The sequence below is a fragment of the Crocodylus siamensis genome, chromosome 1 (assembly GCF_052110815.1).
Source record: "Crocodylus siamensis isolate JL-2025a chromosome 1, ASM5211081v1, whole genome shotgun sequence".
NCBI lineage: Eukaryota > Metazoa > Chordata > Crocodylia > Crocodylidae > Crocodylus > Crocodylus siamensis.
In genome coordinates this window covers 54,826,510-54,843,931 of record NC_143395.1, presented here as the reverse complement: position 1 = coordinate 54,843,931, position 17,422 = coordinate 54,826,510, and the positions used below count along the sequence as shown (strand labels likewise).

Here is a 17,422-nt window from a genome sequence, read left to right as displayed (position 1 = left end):
TTCTTGTCAGAGTTATTTCATTTCTTTCTAATTACAAAATTTCCTATTGTAAAAATTCTAACGCAAAGTATGAACCTTGCATTTACTTCTGAATGTATCAATGCTTAAGTCAAGAATATGCATTATATTTCAAGGGTGAAAAATTACTTGTACTGTTCTGTCTTTAGCAGAGACAGAGTACAGAGTTACAATGTTGGCAGAAATTAAAGACAAGAAGGTGGCAACAAGAGCTGGTCAGAGGGTAATGCAAATCAGTCAGAAAAAAAAACACTAGCATGGAAGCAGGCTTTGCAAAGGGAGATCAAAGCAGTGTTAGCAGCACAGGAGGGGAATCAGTAGTTAATGAAAGGTGATCTCAAGGCAAACATCAAATCTAGGCAGTCAGAAAAAAGCCAACTGCAAGATAAGATGGAAACGGTAAGATAAGATATAGAATTGCTGTTACAAAATGTCCAAATTAGAGCGGAAAAAAAATTAGATAGAAGAATGGCTCCTCAGTTTACTGAACAAGAAAGATAAAGTTTAAAAAAAAAGAAATACTATAAAAAATTCTCCCCAAGTCAAAAGCTTTTTAATAGGAATGAGGTGAAGAGAGGATTTAAAGAGCATGAGAAGCATGAGAGTAAGAATATTTGAAGGTTACATATGTGACAAGGATGAAGAAAGCAAGCAAGCATGCAAGAGAATGACAACTATTTCAAGTCTTTTCTGTCCTATGGCACCCTACCAATGTACAGTGTTTGTGGCTAAGGACAGACATTACACATAAATTAGTTTAAGTGATCAGAAAGCAGTTTAAACCTGTAACAGAACAGAAGTTCAGTGCACATAAACTGGTTTCAAAATGGCTGAAACCAGTTTAAGACAGACCTAGATAAAAATAGTATCAAAATTACTTGATTTAAGTTAAACCAGTCTATAAAACTTCTGTCCCAGTTCCCCTCCTGATTCAAGTTAACTTCATTCATTCCAGCTAGGGCTTTGTCAAGTCAGGCCCTAAACACCTGCAAGGATGGAGATTCCACCACCTCTCTGGGTAACCTGTTCCAGTGCATCAGCGCCTGCCTTGTGAGAAAGTTTTTCCTATTATCCAACTTAAACCTCCCTTGCTACATCTTGAGACCCTTGTTTCTTATTTTTATTATTCACTTTAGTATTGGTTCAATCTATGCAACTTAGAGAAACTTGTGAAGATTGAATCAATTCAGCCTTGGGCTTTTTGACTATCTGTACTTAACTCATAGGTCAAGCTTTGCCTCCTTAAAAATATCTGAAATGCTTATTTGACCCAGTTCATGATAAAATGCCCACTAACTGGTTACAAATATAGGAGTTCCCATCCCTGGATCAGAATGGTGCTCATTTCTATGTCTTCCCCATTTCTGATTTTGGCCAGATACCTCAGATGAAGGGGCAAGAGTTTATCAGTTAGGAGTTGAGTTATGTGCGGGAGCATGCTTTTATATACCTTCTAATTCATTCTTTTGATATGAGTGCAGATACTCCCATTCTCTATTAAACAACATCTTGTTTTTTCAGCATTTTAATTCCAAGTCCAGATTCAAACAGCTTTTGTAGATACTTCCACTTAAGTATACCAGTACCTAAAAACTTGGTGCCTTCATGATACATGCAGATTTGAATCACTTCAGGCTGAGAAGGGCCCTGAACTCATGTGTCCCACTTCCTGTCCAAGTGTTTGAACTCAGTCCAAACCTGAAGCACCTGCACAGAGCCCAGTTGATCTGAATCATTTCTTGTTATACTGAACCAACATTTAGACACCTATAAGAATAATCTGGAACATGGCTAGAGAGTGGGGGACTGCACACCTTATGGACTGTAGGACTCTACTCCCTCATCTCCCTCATCCGTGCACACACATTGCACAGCTTTATTTGGCCATGCATACAGCGCAAGTAACCTAGACCTTCCAGCCATGTGCACAGAAAGTGATCAGCCTAAGTCTCCAAGCCATGCACAGAGCATGAGCAGCTTGGGTCTTCCACCTGTGAGCAGTGGCACCACTATATAGCCTCCTTCCTGATCCTGCTGACAGTGAAAGCAACTATGACAGTCCACCTCTCCCCCTGTCACATGCAAAGCACCCTACCACCACCCCACTTCTGGGAATGGGGGTGGGAAACAGAAGCTGGTCGAGGGAGGGGGAGTGTGAAGACCTTGGCCTCTGCAGCAGCAGGACCCAATGGAAGAAGCATGGGGGAGGGGGGCAGTGGGAGCCTGGGAACTGCATGTTAACCCCTCACAGGCTACATTTGGTGACAGGTTGTCAGTTGGGCAGGACTGATTTGTATCTTGCCCAAAGTAACCAGAACTAAATGCAGTTTTCTAGGTCATATGCACGTCATATATTCCACATTTCTCCTATGCAGTTCTTTTATACATCCTAACATTCTGTGTGCCTTTGGCCACTACTGAACATTCATCTGGGCTTTCACTGAGTTATTTTGCAATACAGAAATATGTCTGCGTAGTTTAACAAGCCCTTCTTACAGGTATTGTTTCTGCCACTGCATGTCCTTTCATTTTACCTCTTCTCATGGTCTACTCTAAACACTTTGAACTATCCGCATTTTTTGCCACTTTATGATCACCTCCTTTAACATCAGTTTTTATTTAAAACAAAACAAGACGCTAAAGGGCATGACACTAGTAACCTTTTCTCATGCTGAAAATTGAAACCGTTTATTTTCTGTATATTAGCCAACCACTGTGACAATACCTTTCACATAAGGACTACTTGGTTTCCTTAACAGCCTCTTGTGAGGGATTAAAGCATTACACAGGATTCAAATAAATTTGTCAGTTGCTTCTCCTTTAACCATTCCTTTGCTTCTACTTTAAAATAAAACCATTTGACATCAGAGGTACAATTTTCCTGTACAAAGCAATCCCAGTTTGACCCTATCATATGAATAAATAACTTTCATTGTTGCTTGAGAAAATGTATCTGGTCTAAAATAAATCTCTGGTTTTATCCCAAGTTTGATCCATCATTTTTCTAAAGATTAGTACATTTGTTACACTCCAAACTTGTGGAATAACAAATGATTTTAACAAACGATTGAATATTTCTTGTTAACAGCAGGGTAGATTTGCTCCTTACAGGGCGTGTCTACATGAGATGCTTTACTCAAGATCAGAGCAAATTACTGTGCAGTAAGCATTGCCATCTACACATACAGACACTTACTGCATAGTAACTTGCTCTAATTGTGAGTAAATTTGCTACTTGTAGATACAAGATACCTGCAAATGTGCTCCTGGTCAGCCAGGCAGCAGGTGGCAGGAAATTGCTTCTTGCTCCTGGGAGCTGCCTGCTGCTAGGGTGGGCTCTCCTACTGGAACCTAAGCAGGGACAATGTCCTCCTGCACCAGCAGCAGTGAGCTCACAGCCTCTGCTCTGTGATCACAGTTGTAGAGTGGGGGCTAGGAAGTAAGAAATTCTTAGCTCTGTGATGGGGAGCAGGGATTAGGAGATTCTAATACCAGCCCCTGCTCCCTGACTGTGGAGCCAGGGATGAGAGATAAGAGTCTCTCAGCCCCCGCGCCGCCATTGAGGAGTGGGGCCAGGAGCTCCCTGGTGCTGGGGTAGAGGGACATTGACCGCTCCTGTGCTCTTATGGTGGAGCCCACCTCTGAAGCAGGCAACTCCCAGCATTAAGGGAGCAGGGAGCAATCTCCCAGGACCCAAGGTGTAGGTAGCCAACATAAATCAGTAAAGAAGTCCAAGGACACACCACTAAATCAAACTCTGTTGGAAAACTGTTAGGTATGGGAGAAAAGAGAATGGAGAAAAGAAACACTATAGAAGTTAGGTAGTTATCTGGTGTGGTAAGACAATTACACTGCTTTCAAGTTGGAGGAAGATACTGCTCATAAGAATGTTTCCGCTGATTATCCCAAATTGTTTTGCCTGTCTGCTTTTATCCTACAGTAAGTGAAGCTCAACCATAGTGATTTACCTCTGAACAAATTAGTGTTAATTTAGTATGTTTTAGCTTCCAGTTACCGCAGAATGGAGCAGACAGAAAAAAACAATTACAGCAGTTTCAGATGAACCATAGTAATATGCCTCCCTCCTCCCAGTTCCACTTCATAGGTAGAACTGTTTGATGCTCAGAGCATCCAGTGCAACACGTGGCTCTTGATTTTGTTAAATTGTTGTTTCCTACTTGACATGCTAATTTTGTGGAGGAAATGTACATGGAATCCTTTCATGCCATTCCTGAAGTCAATTTCCAGAACACAAATTTTCAGAACCCAGGCAGATTACGGTACAATAAAACATGCCAAAAAGTATGTAATAAACAATCACTTATTTTACCATATAAATTTCATGATCCCAATAATTGTGCCTCCTGCCATGCCACATGTGCATGAGATCAGATCCCAGGGGTGCCACTACTTCTTGTCAGCAGAGGAGGAGCCCAGCAACCCAGGTTCCCTCTGCACCGGCAAGTTGAAAGCTGGGCAGCTGTAGCCCAGCTGAACCCAAGTGGTCCCAAGGCCAACATGAATAATCATTGCTAGTGATTGTTGGTTCCAGTCCTTGGACTGCACTAGAGCCAGTTCCATACCCCAGTACAGTCCCAGGGATGGGACCAACAATCAGCTGATGATCTGAGCCCTGGGAACACACTAGAGCCAGTTCAATACTCCCATGTGGTCCCAGGGCTGAGAATGACACCAGAGCTACTTCCAGACTGTCACATGGTCCCAGGGCTAGGCCAACAATCAGCTAACAATTAGCATTCACTAACATCCAACCAATAGAAATCAATTCCTTTCAGGATTAATCCTACCTGCCCAACTCTAAAAGCTGAGAAAAATAAAGAAGTATTTAATAATTTGTTAACTATATGTTATTGGCAATTATTCAACTGATACTATCAAATGACACATATTATACTGATTTACATTGGGCATAAATCAAAAATACTGAAACAAAACCTCACATTTCTACCAGCATGACAGTATGATTACTTTGATGATGTTTTAGGTTTTTCAGTAGAAAGATTTCCTACTTTTTCTGTGATGTTTTCTAAAACCAACCAACTTTTAAATCATCACATATTCTGCCTCATTGTAATGACCTATCTTAAAACAGACTGATATTCATAGGAGGCAAAACATTAAATATTGAAACTCTGAAAGAACTTATTGATTTCAGTGTATTTACATCTTATGTCTGCACTCAAGTTTGGAGACCCATTTAAAGAGAAGATTCATTTATAAAACATACTAAGCAAATGAATAATCAAGATAGCAAATGACCAAATAATAGAAGATAAGTTTAGAAGAGAAAGAGGATGCCAATCTAAACTATCATATACTTGGCATCTATAAAGTATGTACTTGCAATTTTTTATTTTTTATAGATCAAATATTTGATAATAGAAATTCCTATTTCTTACCTACATTTCCAGTCATTAGATATGAATTCTGAAAGTCCATCATCCCCATTCCAACAATGTGTATAAAATCTTCAATCACCTGCATTAGCTCTACTGATCCTGGATATATCTAGTAAACAAAGGTAAGATACAAAAATAGCCAGAAGAACTTCAGCAATTCTGTAGCACTGAGATAAAACAGAAACTAAGTGTAATAAAATGAGGTGGGACAGACAAAAACTGTATACATTATATTTTATTATCTAAAAACTTAAGTGACTGTGAAACCACCATGTTTAGCTTTCACCTGACATAAAATCTCCTGGTAAGTCAACATGATCAGCTTTCAAGCTGTGGGAAAACAATTTAGGTTGGCCCAGAGATCATTGCACTTAACCCAACAGGATTACAATACTATATGGTGAGTACACCATAGCTCTCAGTAATGGTTACTATTTAAGACATAATTCAGAGGAAAAAAAGACAGCGTTTGTTTTTTTTTAAACAACTGGGTAGGTAACCCAATAATGTTGATAAAAGCGAGTTTATAAATCTGAAGACAAACTCTGGCCCTTAAGAAAGGCAGTGTGATTCCCCTTTGTTGATTTAAAACAGAAGTTAACTAATAAAAATTATTCCTATGCTTTTAATGCTGTTTTCACAATGATTAAGTAAACAAAGGAATCCATGGTAGTGTCTACAACACAAGAACCACATCAAGGTAGGATTTCCAAACAGGGAAAAGGCTAGCTCATTTACAAGAAAATGTAATTCATTTTCAAGGTTATATGCTAATATTTACCACAATAATACTGAAGTGTATTTTATTAAGTAATAGTTCCAATAGTTTAAAAACCAATAGAGTCATCAATAATAAATAAGTCATCATAGAGACTGTTGTCTGTTTCATGGACAAAGTAGTAATTTTCAGTAATGTGATCCTATATATTTTTTTCCGTCTATTATATACATATATATATATAATAGACAGAAATATATATATTTCTGTACACAATACCCTTTTTCTCCTCATAATAGAAGGGTTGTCAAAGTGCAATTTGTAAGCAATATTCACCCCATTTATGTCTGACACGGGGAATATGTTACCTCCCCATGTTGCTTCTGGAAACTCCAAGTTTCAGTAACCAAATGCTCCAGCTTAATCTTTTTTTTAAATAGATCCTTTGTCATTTAAACTAAGTTGGGTAACTTCATGCTGGGTTACATAGATTGGCCAGGCTTTAAAGTAAAAGTGAAGGCATCAACATGATGTTTTATGTTAATTATATGATGTGTTCAAGATCCTGACAAATAGCAAATGCTGCCTCAAGTGAAACTAACTCAAATTCATTTTTTCTAATGGTCATTAGTAAGGTTACAAATAAATTTTCACACCAGTCTCACCCCTACCACAAATAAACACATGCTCTGTACTGAGGACCATGGCTGGTTTTTAATTAAAACGTTCTTCTGCCAGCATTCACTTTGTTAGCATATCTTTAGCTAAGAAACAGTTGAACAATACGTTACCAAGTCACTCTGTAGCTTTACAGATACAGATTATTTAATTAATAAATAAGGTGTCAGCAGATTGTGATGAAAAATATGCAGAATAGTTCCTGAGTGTGGCTGAGCCAATATAAACTTATCACTGGGGACTGCAAATGGCTTCTCTGCAGCTCTTTACATCAGGTCTTAAAAAGGCATGCATTAAAGTGGGTTCTTTACATAACCTGTAATTAATGGTTTCTAATGCTGCCATTTAATCTAGTAAAAGGATATGCTCTGGCACTGCAGCTGTATTCTGACTGAAAGTCAACAATTTGTTGATAGTGAATGAGGCTTTTTTCTACCAAAAGATCGCAGAGCACAATCTGAGGAATCTAAACTACGAAAGATTGGAGAGCTCAGGGAAAATATCTCAGGCAAGCCAGTAGAAAAAGATGGTTAGAGTGCTCTGACGTGCACATTTTCACTTTGTTGTCTTTGAAAAGAACATAGAATCAGACTGCAAAACTGCAGCTATAATCCTCTCTCCATCATTTTTAACTAGTTAATACTGTTTACACTGGTTGAAATATGCATAACATAGAATTACATATATTTATATTTTTCCTGATTATTTGATGTGGTCAGCAAAGGATAAGAAATTTTTAAAATATTCTGTACAGGATTTACTAGTTTCATATATTTTTTTGTCACTTGAAATGTGTTTTTGGCTGTAGCTTTGGAAGTCCTGATTTGATGATAGCACAATCTAATGATCTGAAAGGGACTTGAAAACTCATAGGACAATGGATTTTCTCCATCATTACCTTCTTAAAAATGTTGTATAACACTGAATGCAGCAACAAACCCTCAAATATCATCAATCTTTCCACACACACGCTTACCAAAACTGAAAAATCTGTCCTTTCTAAAGGCTTAAATCTCTGCCCAGAAAAATACCCTAATAAAATACTTGAACGTGGAGAAGTAGAAGAATTCTTCCAATGCCTGTGCCTCAAGGAATACTTCCACAACCAAAATTAATCCATTTCCAACAACAACTCATCCTCTAACAACATTGAGGAAAATTTCAACCCCGAAAAACATCAGATTGGACACTTCACAGTGGATGAAACTATAACCTTGACTGCGACATCGACTGCTTCAGGGAAAGAATGAACAATTAAATAATCAACAACACATGCCACCATGACAACCTCTCTCCACAGAGAAAGGCCATAGAATCTCTAAGATCTAACCACCAAATACTAATAAAATCAGCAGATAAAAGAGGAGCAATAGTCATCCTAAACTGTGAAGACTACATAAAGGAAGCCAACAGACAACTGTCTGATACCACCTACTACAAAGAACTACAAGAAGATCCTACTTCCCTTTTCAGCATGAAATTAAAAAATACCATCAACTCATATCCATCAGAACTATAAGAAAAATTACAGACCTTGATTCCCCCACCACCCAACCCAGGAACTTTTTACATGCTCTCTAAAATCCACATATCAGGGAACTTTGGCAGACCTATCATTTCCAAACATGGGACCCTAACTGAGAAAATATCAGGTTTCATTGAATCAATCCTAAAACTGCTTGTCACCCAAAATGCAATTTTTGTCCAAGACTACAGACTTCCTATGAAAACTTAAAAACATAGTTCACCTTCTCAGCAACACCTTTGTAGCCACCATGGACGTTACCAGATTATATACCAACATCCCACACCAGGATGACATCCACACCTGCCTTACATATCTAGAAGAGCAAGACTACAACTCAGAGTATAGACCCAAAGATATTACTGACCTTATACCCTTCATCCTCACACACAACAATTTCACTTTTAATAACCAACAATTCCTTCAGACCATTGGCACAGCTGTGGGCACCAAAATGGCCCCATAGTATACTAACCTTTTTATGAGCCACCTGGAAGAAGAATTTCTCAAGGACTGTACCATCAAACCCTTGCTATACTTAAGATATATCAATGACCTCTTCATCATTTGGACTGAAAACCTGCAATCTCTAAGTTCCATCAGAAACTCAACAATCAGCATCCATCTACCCAGCATAAAACCAGCAATCACCCTAAGCACAGCAAGAAAGCTATGATATACAGCCAAGCCTTCAGATACCACTGAATTTTCACTGTGGCGAACACCCAGGACTGCCACCTCACCAATCTTAAAAAGACTTTCACCCAAGAAGGACGCTCCTCCAGAGAGATAGATTGCATGTTTGAAAGAAATGCCACATGAAGAATCACTGCGATACAGAAGAAACCCCCCCACGAATCACACACTGTGTTATGATATATCACCCCTCCCTCAGACCCATACAGAAAATCCTTAAACAATTGCAACCATATGTAACAGGGAACCCTAATTCTGTTACTAAGAGACAGGGTGGCCCCTTTAAGCCCAGAACCTTCCAGTCCTGGCCGGCTGGTCAAGTAGGGGTTAAGGCTCAAGCCTTGCCAGCCAGTCAGGTGACTGGAAGAGGCAGGACCTGGCTTGCATATGAACCCCAGGGCCAAGGCCAGGATGGCAGTTCCCTGCCACGAGCCAAGGGGGAAGGAGCACTCCCAGAGCAACCAAAGGGGAGAGGCCTGACTGCAGGTACAGCCTCTGGTACAGGTGAGGGCTGGAGCACCCCAGGTGTGGTTTGGATGATGTTATAGATGGGTGGCTTGAATTTATGTTATAGCCCAGGGGCTTGTGTTTTGTTTGCTGTTTAAAACCGGTGGCTTGGGTGAGGCTATTAGGGGATGGAGGAGGCCTCGTAGGGGACCCATGGCAGCGTGAGGACACTGGCGCCAGAGAGGGCGCAGCATTTTGGGACGCGCCGACCCCAGCGCCAGAGAGGGTGCAATATTTGGGGATGAGCTGACCCCCAGCACCAGAGAGGGCACAATATTCAGGGGTGAGTGGACCCCAGCACCACAGAGGGGCAGGAGCCCGAGTGAGGGTTGTTTTTTTTTTGAGAGTTGGAGCCTGGGAGTCAAATCCTGATTAGTGGGTTGTTTTTTGGCTCACAGGCCTAGCTAGAAAAAAGAGGTAGACCCACAGTGGCCTAGACCCCGACATAAAGAGGAATTTACAAATACCATCTGCAAAGCTTGGGCTGCAGTGTAGGGGAGGAACGGAGCCACAGATAGTGTCCCCTAGCATCGGGGCAGAAAATGGGGAGCCTCCTGCTTAATTACATGTATTAATCAATTAACAACAAGACATGGCAGGTGAGAAGGTGGGCAGTTGGCCATAACAGGTGGGCAGGGCCACCAGTGGACGGACCCCAAAGAAGGGTCCTGTTATACCATACTAGAAAGAGACCCTATTCTTAAAGAGTTCTTCCCACGACCATCCATCCTAGCCTTCAAACAATCACCGAACCTCACTAACCTCATCACCAGAATCAAACCTCCTCAGGCCCAGAACACACCAAATGGATCCAAACCATGCCATGACAATAAATGCAAAACCTGTCAACACATCTCCACCACCCCCACAATTACTACATTCCACAACAGGTCCATCAGCCTCCCTGCATCTTACAGCTGACCTCCAGAAATGTAATACATCTCATACAATGAACCAAATGCCCTGATGGAAAATATGTAGAAGAAACCAAACAATAACTGCACAGCAGAATGATGCACACTGGAAATCTATCAAAGATAAGAATATCCAATTACCGGTGGGGGCACATTTCTTACAAGAAAACCACTCTCTCTCCAATTTCTCAGTTCTAATCCTCAATGGAAACTTACTTCCCAGAGACGAGCCTATGAACTCCACTTCATCAACCTCCTAGATACAAAAAATCATGGACTAAATATAGACATTGGATTAATGACACATTATAACCTGCCTGACATCTGACTCTCCAGGTACTTCTCCACTATTTAACAGTTACATTCATCCCACTTTTTTCCGCCCCCAGCTCCTGTCTCTCATCCACTGACTCCTCAATTTACATCTTCACTGATTGCCTGTCTCATATGCATACTAGCCCAGCCTCTGGCTTTTTTACTATTCAGTCCATCCAGGAAAAGCACATACCAAATGCAGAGACTTCCTCAGCCTGACGGAGGGTTTTTAAACCTGAAAGCTTGCTAAAATTTTTTTTCCAACTATTTAAGTTGATATAATAAAAGATATCAGATTTACCCAAATAACCTTGTCTGCCTATGTCCTTAGACCAACATGTCTACAACCTACACCCTTGTATAAGTGAAATCACTTAGACAACAAAAAGTAATACTCAGTCATTTCAGTTACAGCGCATATTTTCCAAGTCTGCAAACATCAGGAATTATCCCATGAACAAAATGAAACTGTTTATAATATAGGCCTTGGCATATAAGACACTTAGTATATGTTAAATCTGTTTAGTGTTGAAGACAGAATGTGTTCTGAGCAGTTCCATGGCAATGTTTACTACAAGCTTTAATATGCACAGGTCTTTGATTGTCAGTGTCAGCCCCAGCATTGCACCGGAGTCTTGAACTTCTGTTATCTCCTTGGAGAAGTCTGATGATAGCTGAACAAGTATTACTTTATATTATCTGGATATACTCTTCCCATGGAAAGTCCTAATTTTGCTATGATACAATCATTCTTAGAAAGTGTTTTACTTCTTGAATGTGCAAATCCTCATATTTTAAGGACAGTTAATATAGTCTACATGTAACGTGTGACATGTCTCTAAGTGTTTTCATGATCATAAAATAGTTTTGATGTCCAGTAGTTAGCAGGCAAGAAAAAAATCCTTTTCCATCAGGGCCCGATTATTTCAAAACATTTTTCCATTCATTGTTACATTCACACCAGAATATGCTTTATCCTAGCTTTTACAATATATTTTTTAAAAAGGTATTTCCTAATTAAACAAGCCTCACTACATTGAGGTATGGTCTCCTACTCAGCAATACAGTAAATGCTTTCTATCCACATAATTTGTAATTTTTTAACTGAGTAACAAAAGAAGCAAGTCTTACCTGTTGTGCATCTTCCCATTTTTCCTTGTTCTCTTCATCTAGGAGATTACTAACTATTTGAAAGAAGTTCTGAAAAAAATCAATGAAATAAAAAAAAGTCAAATTAAACTCAAGCATATAACAAATATCATTCATACCACTAAGTTCATGCCATTAAGTCATTATTGCAAATGATTGTTTTAGTGATGGCCTTTTGAATTGCATTGCCTACTGCTATTATAAGACATTATCCAGAGATTAAAACATTGAGGAACTGAAGTAATTTTTTCCAGACAGGGTCAGATTACTAAACCATTCATTCCAATCATACTTGTAGTCACAGGTGCAGTAGTACCAGTATTAGTATTCAGAGATTAGTAGGTGGTAATCTCAATTTTTCTGAAGGTCCAACATAAATAGTTAACAATCAGTCTTTCCAAATTTTCCTGAGTCTGTACATTCTTTGGTTTTAGTTTGCACAAGACAGTAAAATGCTGAATTATTTTGCTATATATTACTGTTATATTTCTAGTACAGCTAAAATCAGGAGTACTGGAAATCTCTGAAAAGCCACATTTCCAAAACCATAACATCCATGTAAGTGCATAAAAGATTTGGATAAGCAACATAACTGAAATTTTATGGGACTGTTTTTAGGTTTGCTCATGGATGATGTTTCCACTTTAGCACAATTTTTTTCAAGTAAATTAATATATTAGAAAGAACATCATAAAACTGGGAAAGAGACAAAGTGAAATAGACAGGGGTTATATTGTAATGCAGTACAGAAAGTACAAATAGAAAATAATTCCTAAACCTAGGATTAGAACATATTATTACAGTGGTATTACTTAACTCTTTAACACTGGAAGACTAACTTCAGATATATAATAGGTGGGATAGTAAAATCTGTCTTGTACAAAAGCAAAAGCCCCATAAAGAGGTTTGCTTCAAGATTTTAATGCATTGACATTAATATATAATGCATTTAATATATTGCAGTAAATATATTTTGGTCTTTTACCCACGCAGAAGTTCACCAATACCAATAAAATGGTCCAAACCCTTTGGTATAGACATAGTTACACTGCACTGATATAAATGTGTTCATACAAGCATAGTTTATTCATTATGGGAATGAAAATAAACTAGACTACTGATCTAAACTATGCCAGTTACAGAAAACTATGTAACTATAATTAATTCCACCTCAGGCTTTTTGAACGTCTGTAGCTAGCTTATGTATTTAAGAATATTTATACAATAGTAAATGTATCTACTCTAAAGGTTGTACCAATGTAACTAGATCAGTAAAAAATAACTTCTAAACTAATTATACTAGTAAAAAACTGTGTAGGTGAAGCCTTAATAATGAATTTCTTTTTAAAGCATGGTATTCCCTTTCTTAAAAACTCATAAAGACTAATCAAAGTACGGGATGGAGGGAGATAGTGGTAGAAGCTGATATATATTAGTTTCCAAGGACCAATGTGCACTGTTGTTCAGTCCTGAGTTATTCTTGATTTGTCTCTCTTGAGTGCAGTATAGTGGTTCTGGAATATGAGTAAACATTTATTGGAAAGTACTGTGAAAGCACATTACCACATTGTTTTTCCTTGTTCCTTATCTATGTTAGGAACAAGAGAACAGTAAAATATAGTTGTATTAGAACAGTAAATATTGTAATCGATCATTGATGCCATCACTATACTCAGAGACTAATAAAGGACACAAACTTTAACTCACTATTCTTCATATTATAGAAAAAAATACCAAGTTTTTGTACCTAAAAACAGAAAGGTTAAAGGCTTGCAATCCAAAGGATGTTTTAGATTTGGAGGGCCGGCAGGAGCTAGAGAATGGCGCAAGGTGCTGTGAATTAATCAGTAGCCTTGGCTGGACAGAGCGAGAAAGCTGTTTATTATGACATGGGAAAAGTGCCTGGTCAGAGGTCCCAGCTAAGGGCATTGACAAGGTTTCTTTTCTAAACCTCTCCTGTTTCAAGAGAACAGGCTTAGTGTATAGCCTGTAGATAAACAAATTACACGAAGTAAACACCTGACTCAGAGTCACCAGTTTCTGTTCAAACTGGAAATCTGAACTGGAAGGCCCCTAAAATTTTCTACTCAACAATTATTATTATTTCATTATATAGAGGGCAATCTATGGTCTCTTTCCAACCAGGTGTGCCAGCTTTTGAAATGTTACATTTCCTTCTGTCATTTTAGAAACTTAAACAGAAAAGGAATAATTCCCTCTCACTTTTTTGGCCTCAAGCTGTTACTTACTATATTTGATTGTCCTATTTATTTGACTATCATTAAGCAAATCACTTGAATGACACCTAGAGTCATAACCATCTTTAAAAGTTAGACAGCTTTTAAATCACACATTATTTTAAAATTAGTTTTACAAGAGTTCTGAGAACTTTCCTTTTTAATCCCATATGTTGCATCATCCACCCTTTTATTTACCATTTCTTTTCTTTATCCCCAGAGGTTAAAGTTTCTAGTTGAGAGTCTGTTCAGCTGGAATCTGTACTGTTTTTCCTGAAGTCATGCAATTTTGTCTACAATCTGTTAATTATCTAATTGTTTTATAGTAATTTACAAAAGATGCATGTAGTTATCAATCAATCAATCATTGACTTCAGTTAAAGTAATTGGGCTGAGAACTTCTGAAAACTTGAGTGTTTTACTCAAGGTCACACAGTAAGTCCCTGACAAAAACTAGATTAATGCTCCCTTGTCTTTCTGACTGGGTGCTTAGGAGCTCCTGTCACAGCTATTGCTGCAACACACTAACAAGACCACACTTCTTGACATAAAATTGATTTTTAAAAATATGTAAGTACAAAAGTTCCAACACTAAATATTATTTCTTGGGAGTGAAGAGTTAAATTAAGCCGGTGAATTTTTTTTGCATATAATAGCATTTTCACTAATTTAGCCTACTATGGAAAACTTATCCCTTTAAAACTTAGTCCTCAAGTTTTTTCTCTGCATCATGTAAAGAAGAAAGCACCAAAAGCATAAGTTTTATTTCCTGAAGCAGTCCCATATCACCATGATAGAAAAAGCTTATTATACCAATAAAATAAACAACAATTTGCATTATTAAAATATACACTTTTTGGACTCAATTTTTTCATTGAGTATTTACGTAAGTGTTTTAGTGTTTTACTTAGTTGGGGTAAAAGAAATACAAAATGGTACATAAATGATGGCATGACTCTTCTCCCACTGAAGCAGATGCTAAAGCTGAAGAGGGCTTCAGTGATGCAAAATTACATTGGAAGAAAGGAAACGATTCAACATTCTATTGTGCACTGTGAGGACCAAAGGAGTTATAAAATCAGAAAAAAAATAACCTCTAGATTTAATCCAGCATCCATTGACATCAATCATCAATGGGAATTCTTCTGCTAACATCAATGGCTGCTGAATCAGCTCCTCAGGGTTCACATCATCAACTGTTTTGAGTATTCATTCATATTCAGCACTTTGTTATAATTACTCATTATTAAATACAATAATCCATTATTGAAAATTAAATATAAAAGAATTTAACCTACAGCATTCCATTCAAAGGTGATCCTTCTTCTCTGGATATCTATTTTCAATTCTCAAGAAATATGGAAGGATGTAAGCCTCATAATGAAATATTTAAATGTCACTACATTTTATAAAGGTTAATTAAGGGGCATGCAAAGACACTTTCATGTTAAAAATGCCCATAGAATTTTATTGGCTATCATTTATTTTTTTACACGTATAACTAGCATAATATAAAATACTTAGAAGCAATGTAATTCTTTAATTAATACCCTATATCTAAAACTAGCCCAGTTCCTCAAAAACATTTTTCCTTGAACAAATACCCATTTCAAATACCTAATAATCTCTTTTCTAGTAATAAACTTTTAAATTTGCCATAGTTCCCATGAATGTACCATAAGGTATTTAAGTAATTTGTCCACAGTACTTCTAGGAATATCTGAGATGTTCATACTCCATAGCTGACTAAAAATCGATTTAAGCCTAATTCTTTGCTTCATGGAAATTTTAGGTGCTTTACCTGCAAGGTTAGGCTCCTATATCTTAATCCCAATTAATGTTTTATCATTTTACCCTCATGTAAAATACAGATTAATGGACAAATTCTGGGCTCACTTACACCACCTGCATCCCCACTGGTTTTAATGACATTGTAGAACATTGAAGCCCTGTCATAATTTATATGTAGGCTAATGTATTATGAAATACTGAAACATTATAAAAAAGAAGACAATTCTTATGAAAAATCAAAAAGCAAAGGGGTCTTTCCTATAGAAAGAGGAGGACACAAGTAGGACTTACAAAAATATTAAACCTCCCAGAGAGTATGACATAGGCATCTTATGAGATTCCATGTCACCTTTAACTTTTGGCTTCAAAGTTATAACTTATAACTTTTTGCAAACAAAGTTAAAAGTTTGTTCTAGCTCTCTTCATGTCCTCAAGCCATGTGTGTTTATGCTACATTTGTTTTGGGACTGGTTCCTGTATGTTTCCTTATAATATGAAAACTCTACTTTCCTGCTTTAGACATATCTTCTTTCTTGTTGGCAGAGATTGTCTGTTGATGCTGAATTCTTTAAAAAGGATTTTAAGATAATGCATACGTATTTCAAATTTGAATGTTTATGAAGTATGTACATATATATATATTTCTGCAGCTCTCCTCTTGAAGCTGGCACACAGGGCACTCAAGGGAGGCAGCAATGTGTGACCAATAGGATGCATAAAAGGCAGAGTGTGTATGCCTTAGGGAGAGGGCTGGCCTGGCAAGGAGAAGGCCCTGGATTTTAGAGTAGGCCCCCTTTCCCAATACAGCAAAAACTTGCCCAGTGCTATGAATCTAGTGAATACTATAAACAAAGTGCAGTGGGCTAACTCTAAGAGAAAAGATATGAATAATGCCTGGTCTATGACAGGGGTGCCTAGAAACAATTTTCTGGGAAGCAGGAGATGGAGCTTCAAACATCCCCTACTGAGAGGGATAAAACTTGGGCACTCTACTGCCTGCAGAAGTGCCCTAACCGCTAAGCAATTGGGTCACAAGATGTTTTTCCTGTGACAGAAAATTCAGGATTTACCTGCCCTTATATCTATATGTGTGCAGTTGCCTGGCCAGAGTGCAGCCCTACTGATCATGCTTGGAGAGCATCTGTGGGCTTGCACACACAGAGCTAAAGCCAAACTGCGTGTGCCAAGATTTGTGGTTAGGCAGCTGTGTATTTGTCATTTAGGAATATAAAGTGAAATGGGATTTGGCCCTGTGTGTCTAATAATGGATAGTAAACACATTTAGCAAGATGGATACCTATTATATGTCAAAATCTATAGATTTGAATAAAAAAATACACCGATTTACTGTATTAATTAACATTTTATAGCACTTTAAGAAAGTTACAAAATTAACTCAATTATGCCATTTCTAAAAGTAGATTATGAATATAATTGGAAGTGCAATATTTCAA

The 17,422-nt window shown here is 37.9% G+C and overlaps 1 protein-coding gene across 3 annotated transcripts in view; it reads right to left on the bottom strand.

The window, feature by feature from the left end:
- The window catches only part of ADGRB3 (adhesion G protein-coupled receptor B3), a 706,322-nt gene that overhangs the window by 348,366 nt on the left and 340,534 nt on the right, over positions 1-17,422 (bottom strand). For all 3 annotated transcript variants that reach the window (XM_090034594.1, XM_090034587.1, XM_090034599.1), the window contains 2 exons: positions 11,923-11,991; positions 5,439-5,547 (listed from right to left, as the gene is read on the bottom strand). In XM_090034594.1, the coding sequence (XP_089890720.1) occupies positions 5,439-5,547; positions 11,923-11,991 (178 nt within the window). The remainder of the gene's footprint in view (positions 1-5,438; positions 5,548-11,922; positions 11,992-17,422) is intronic.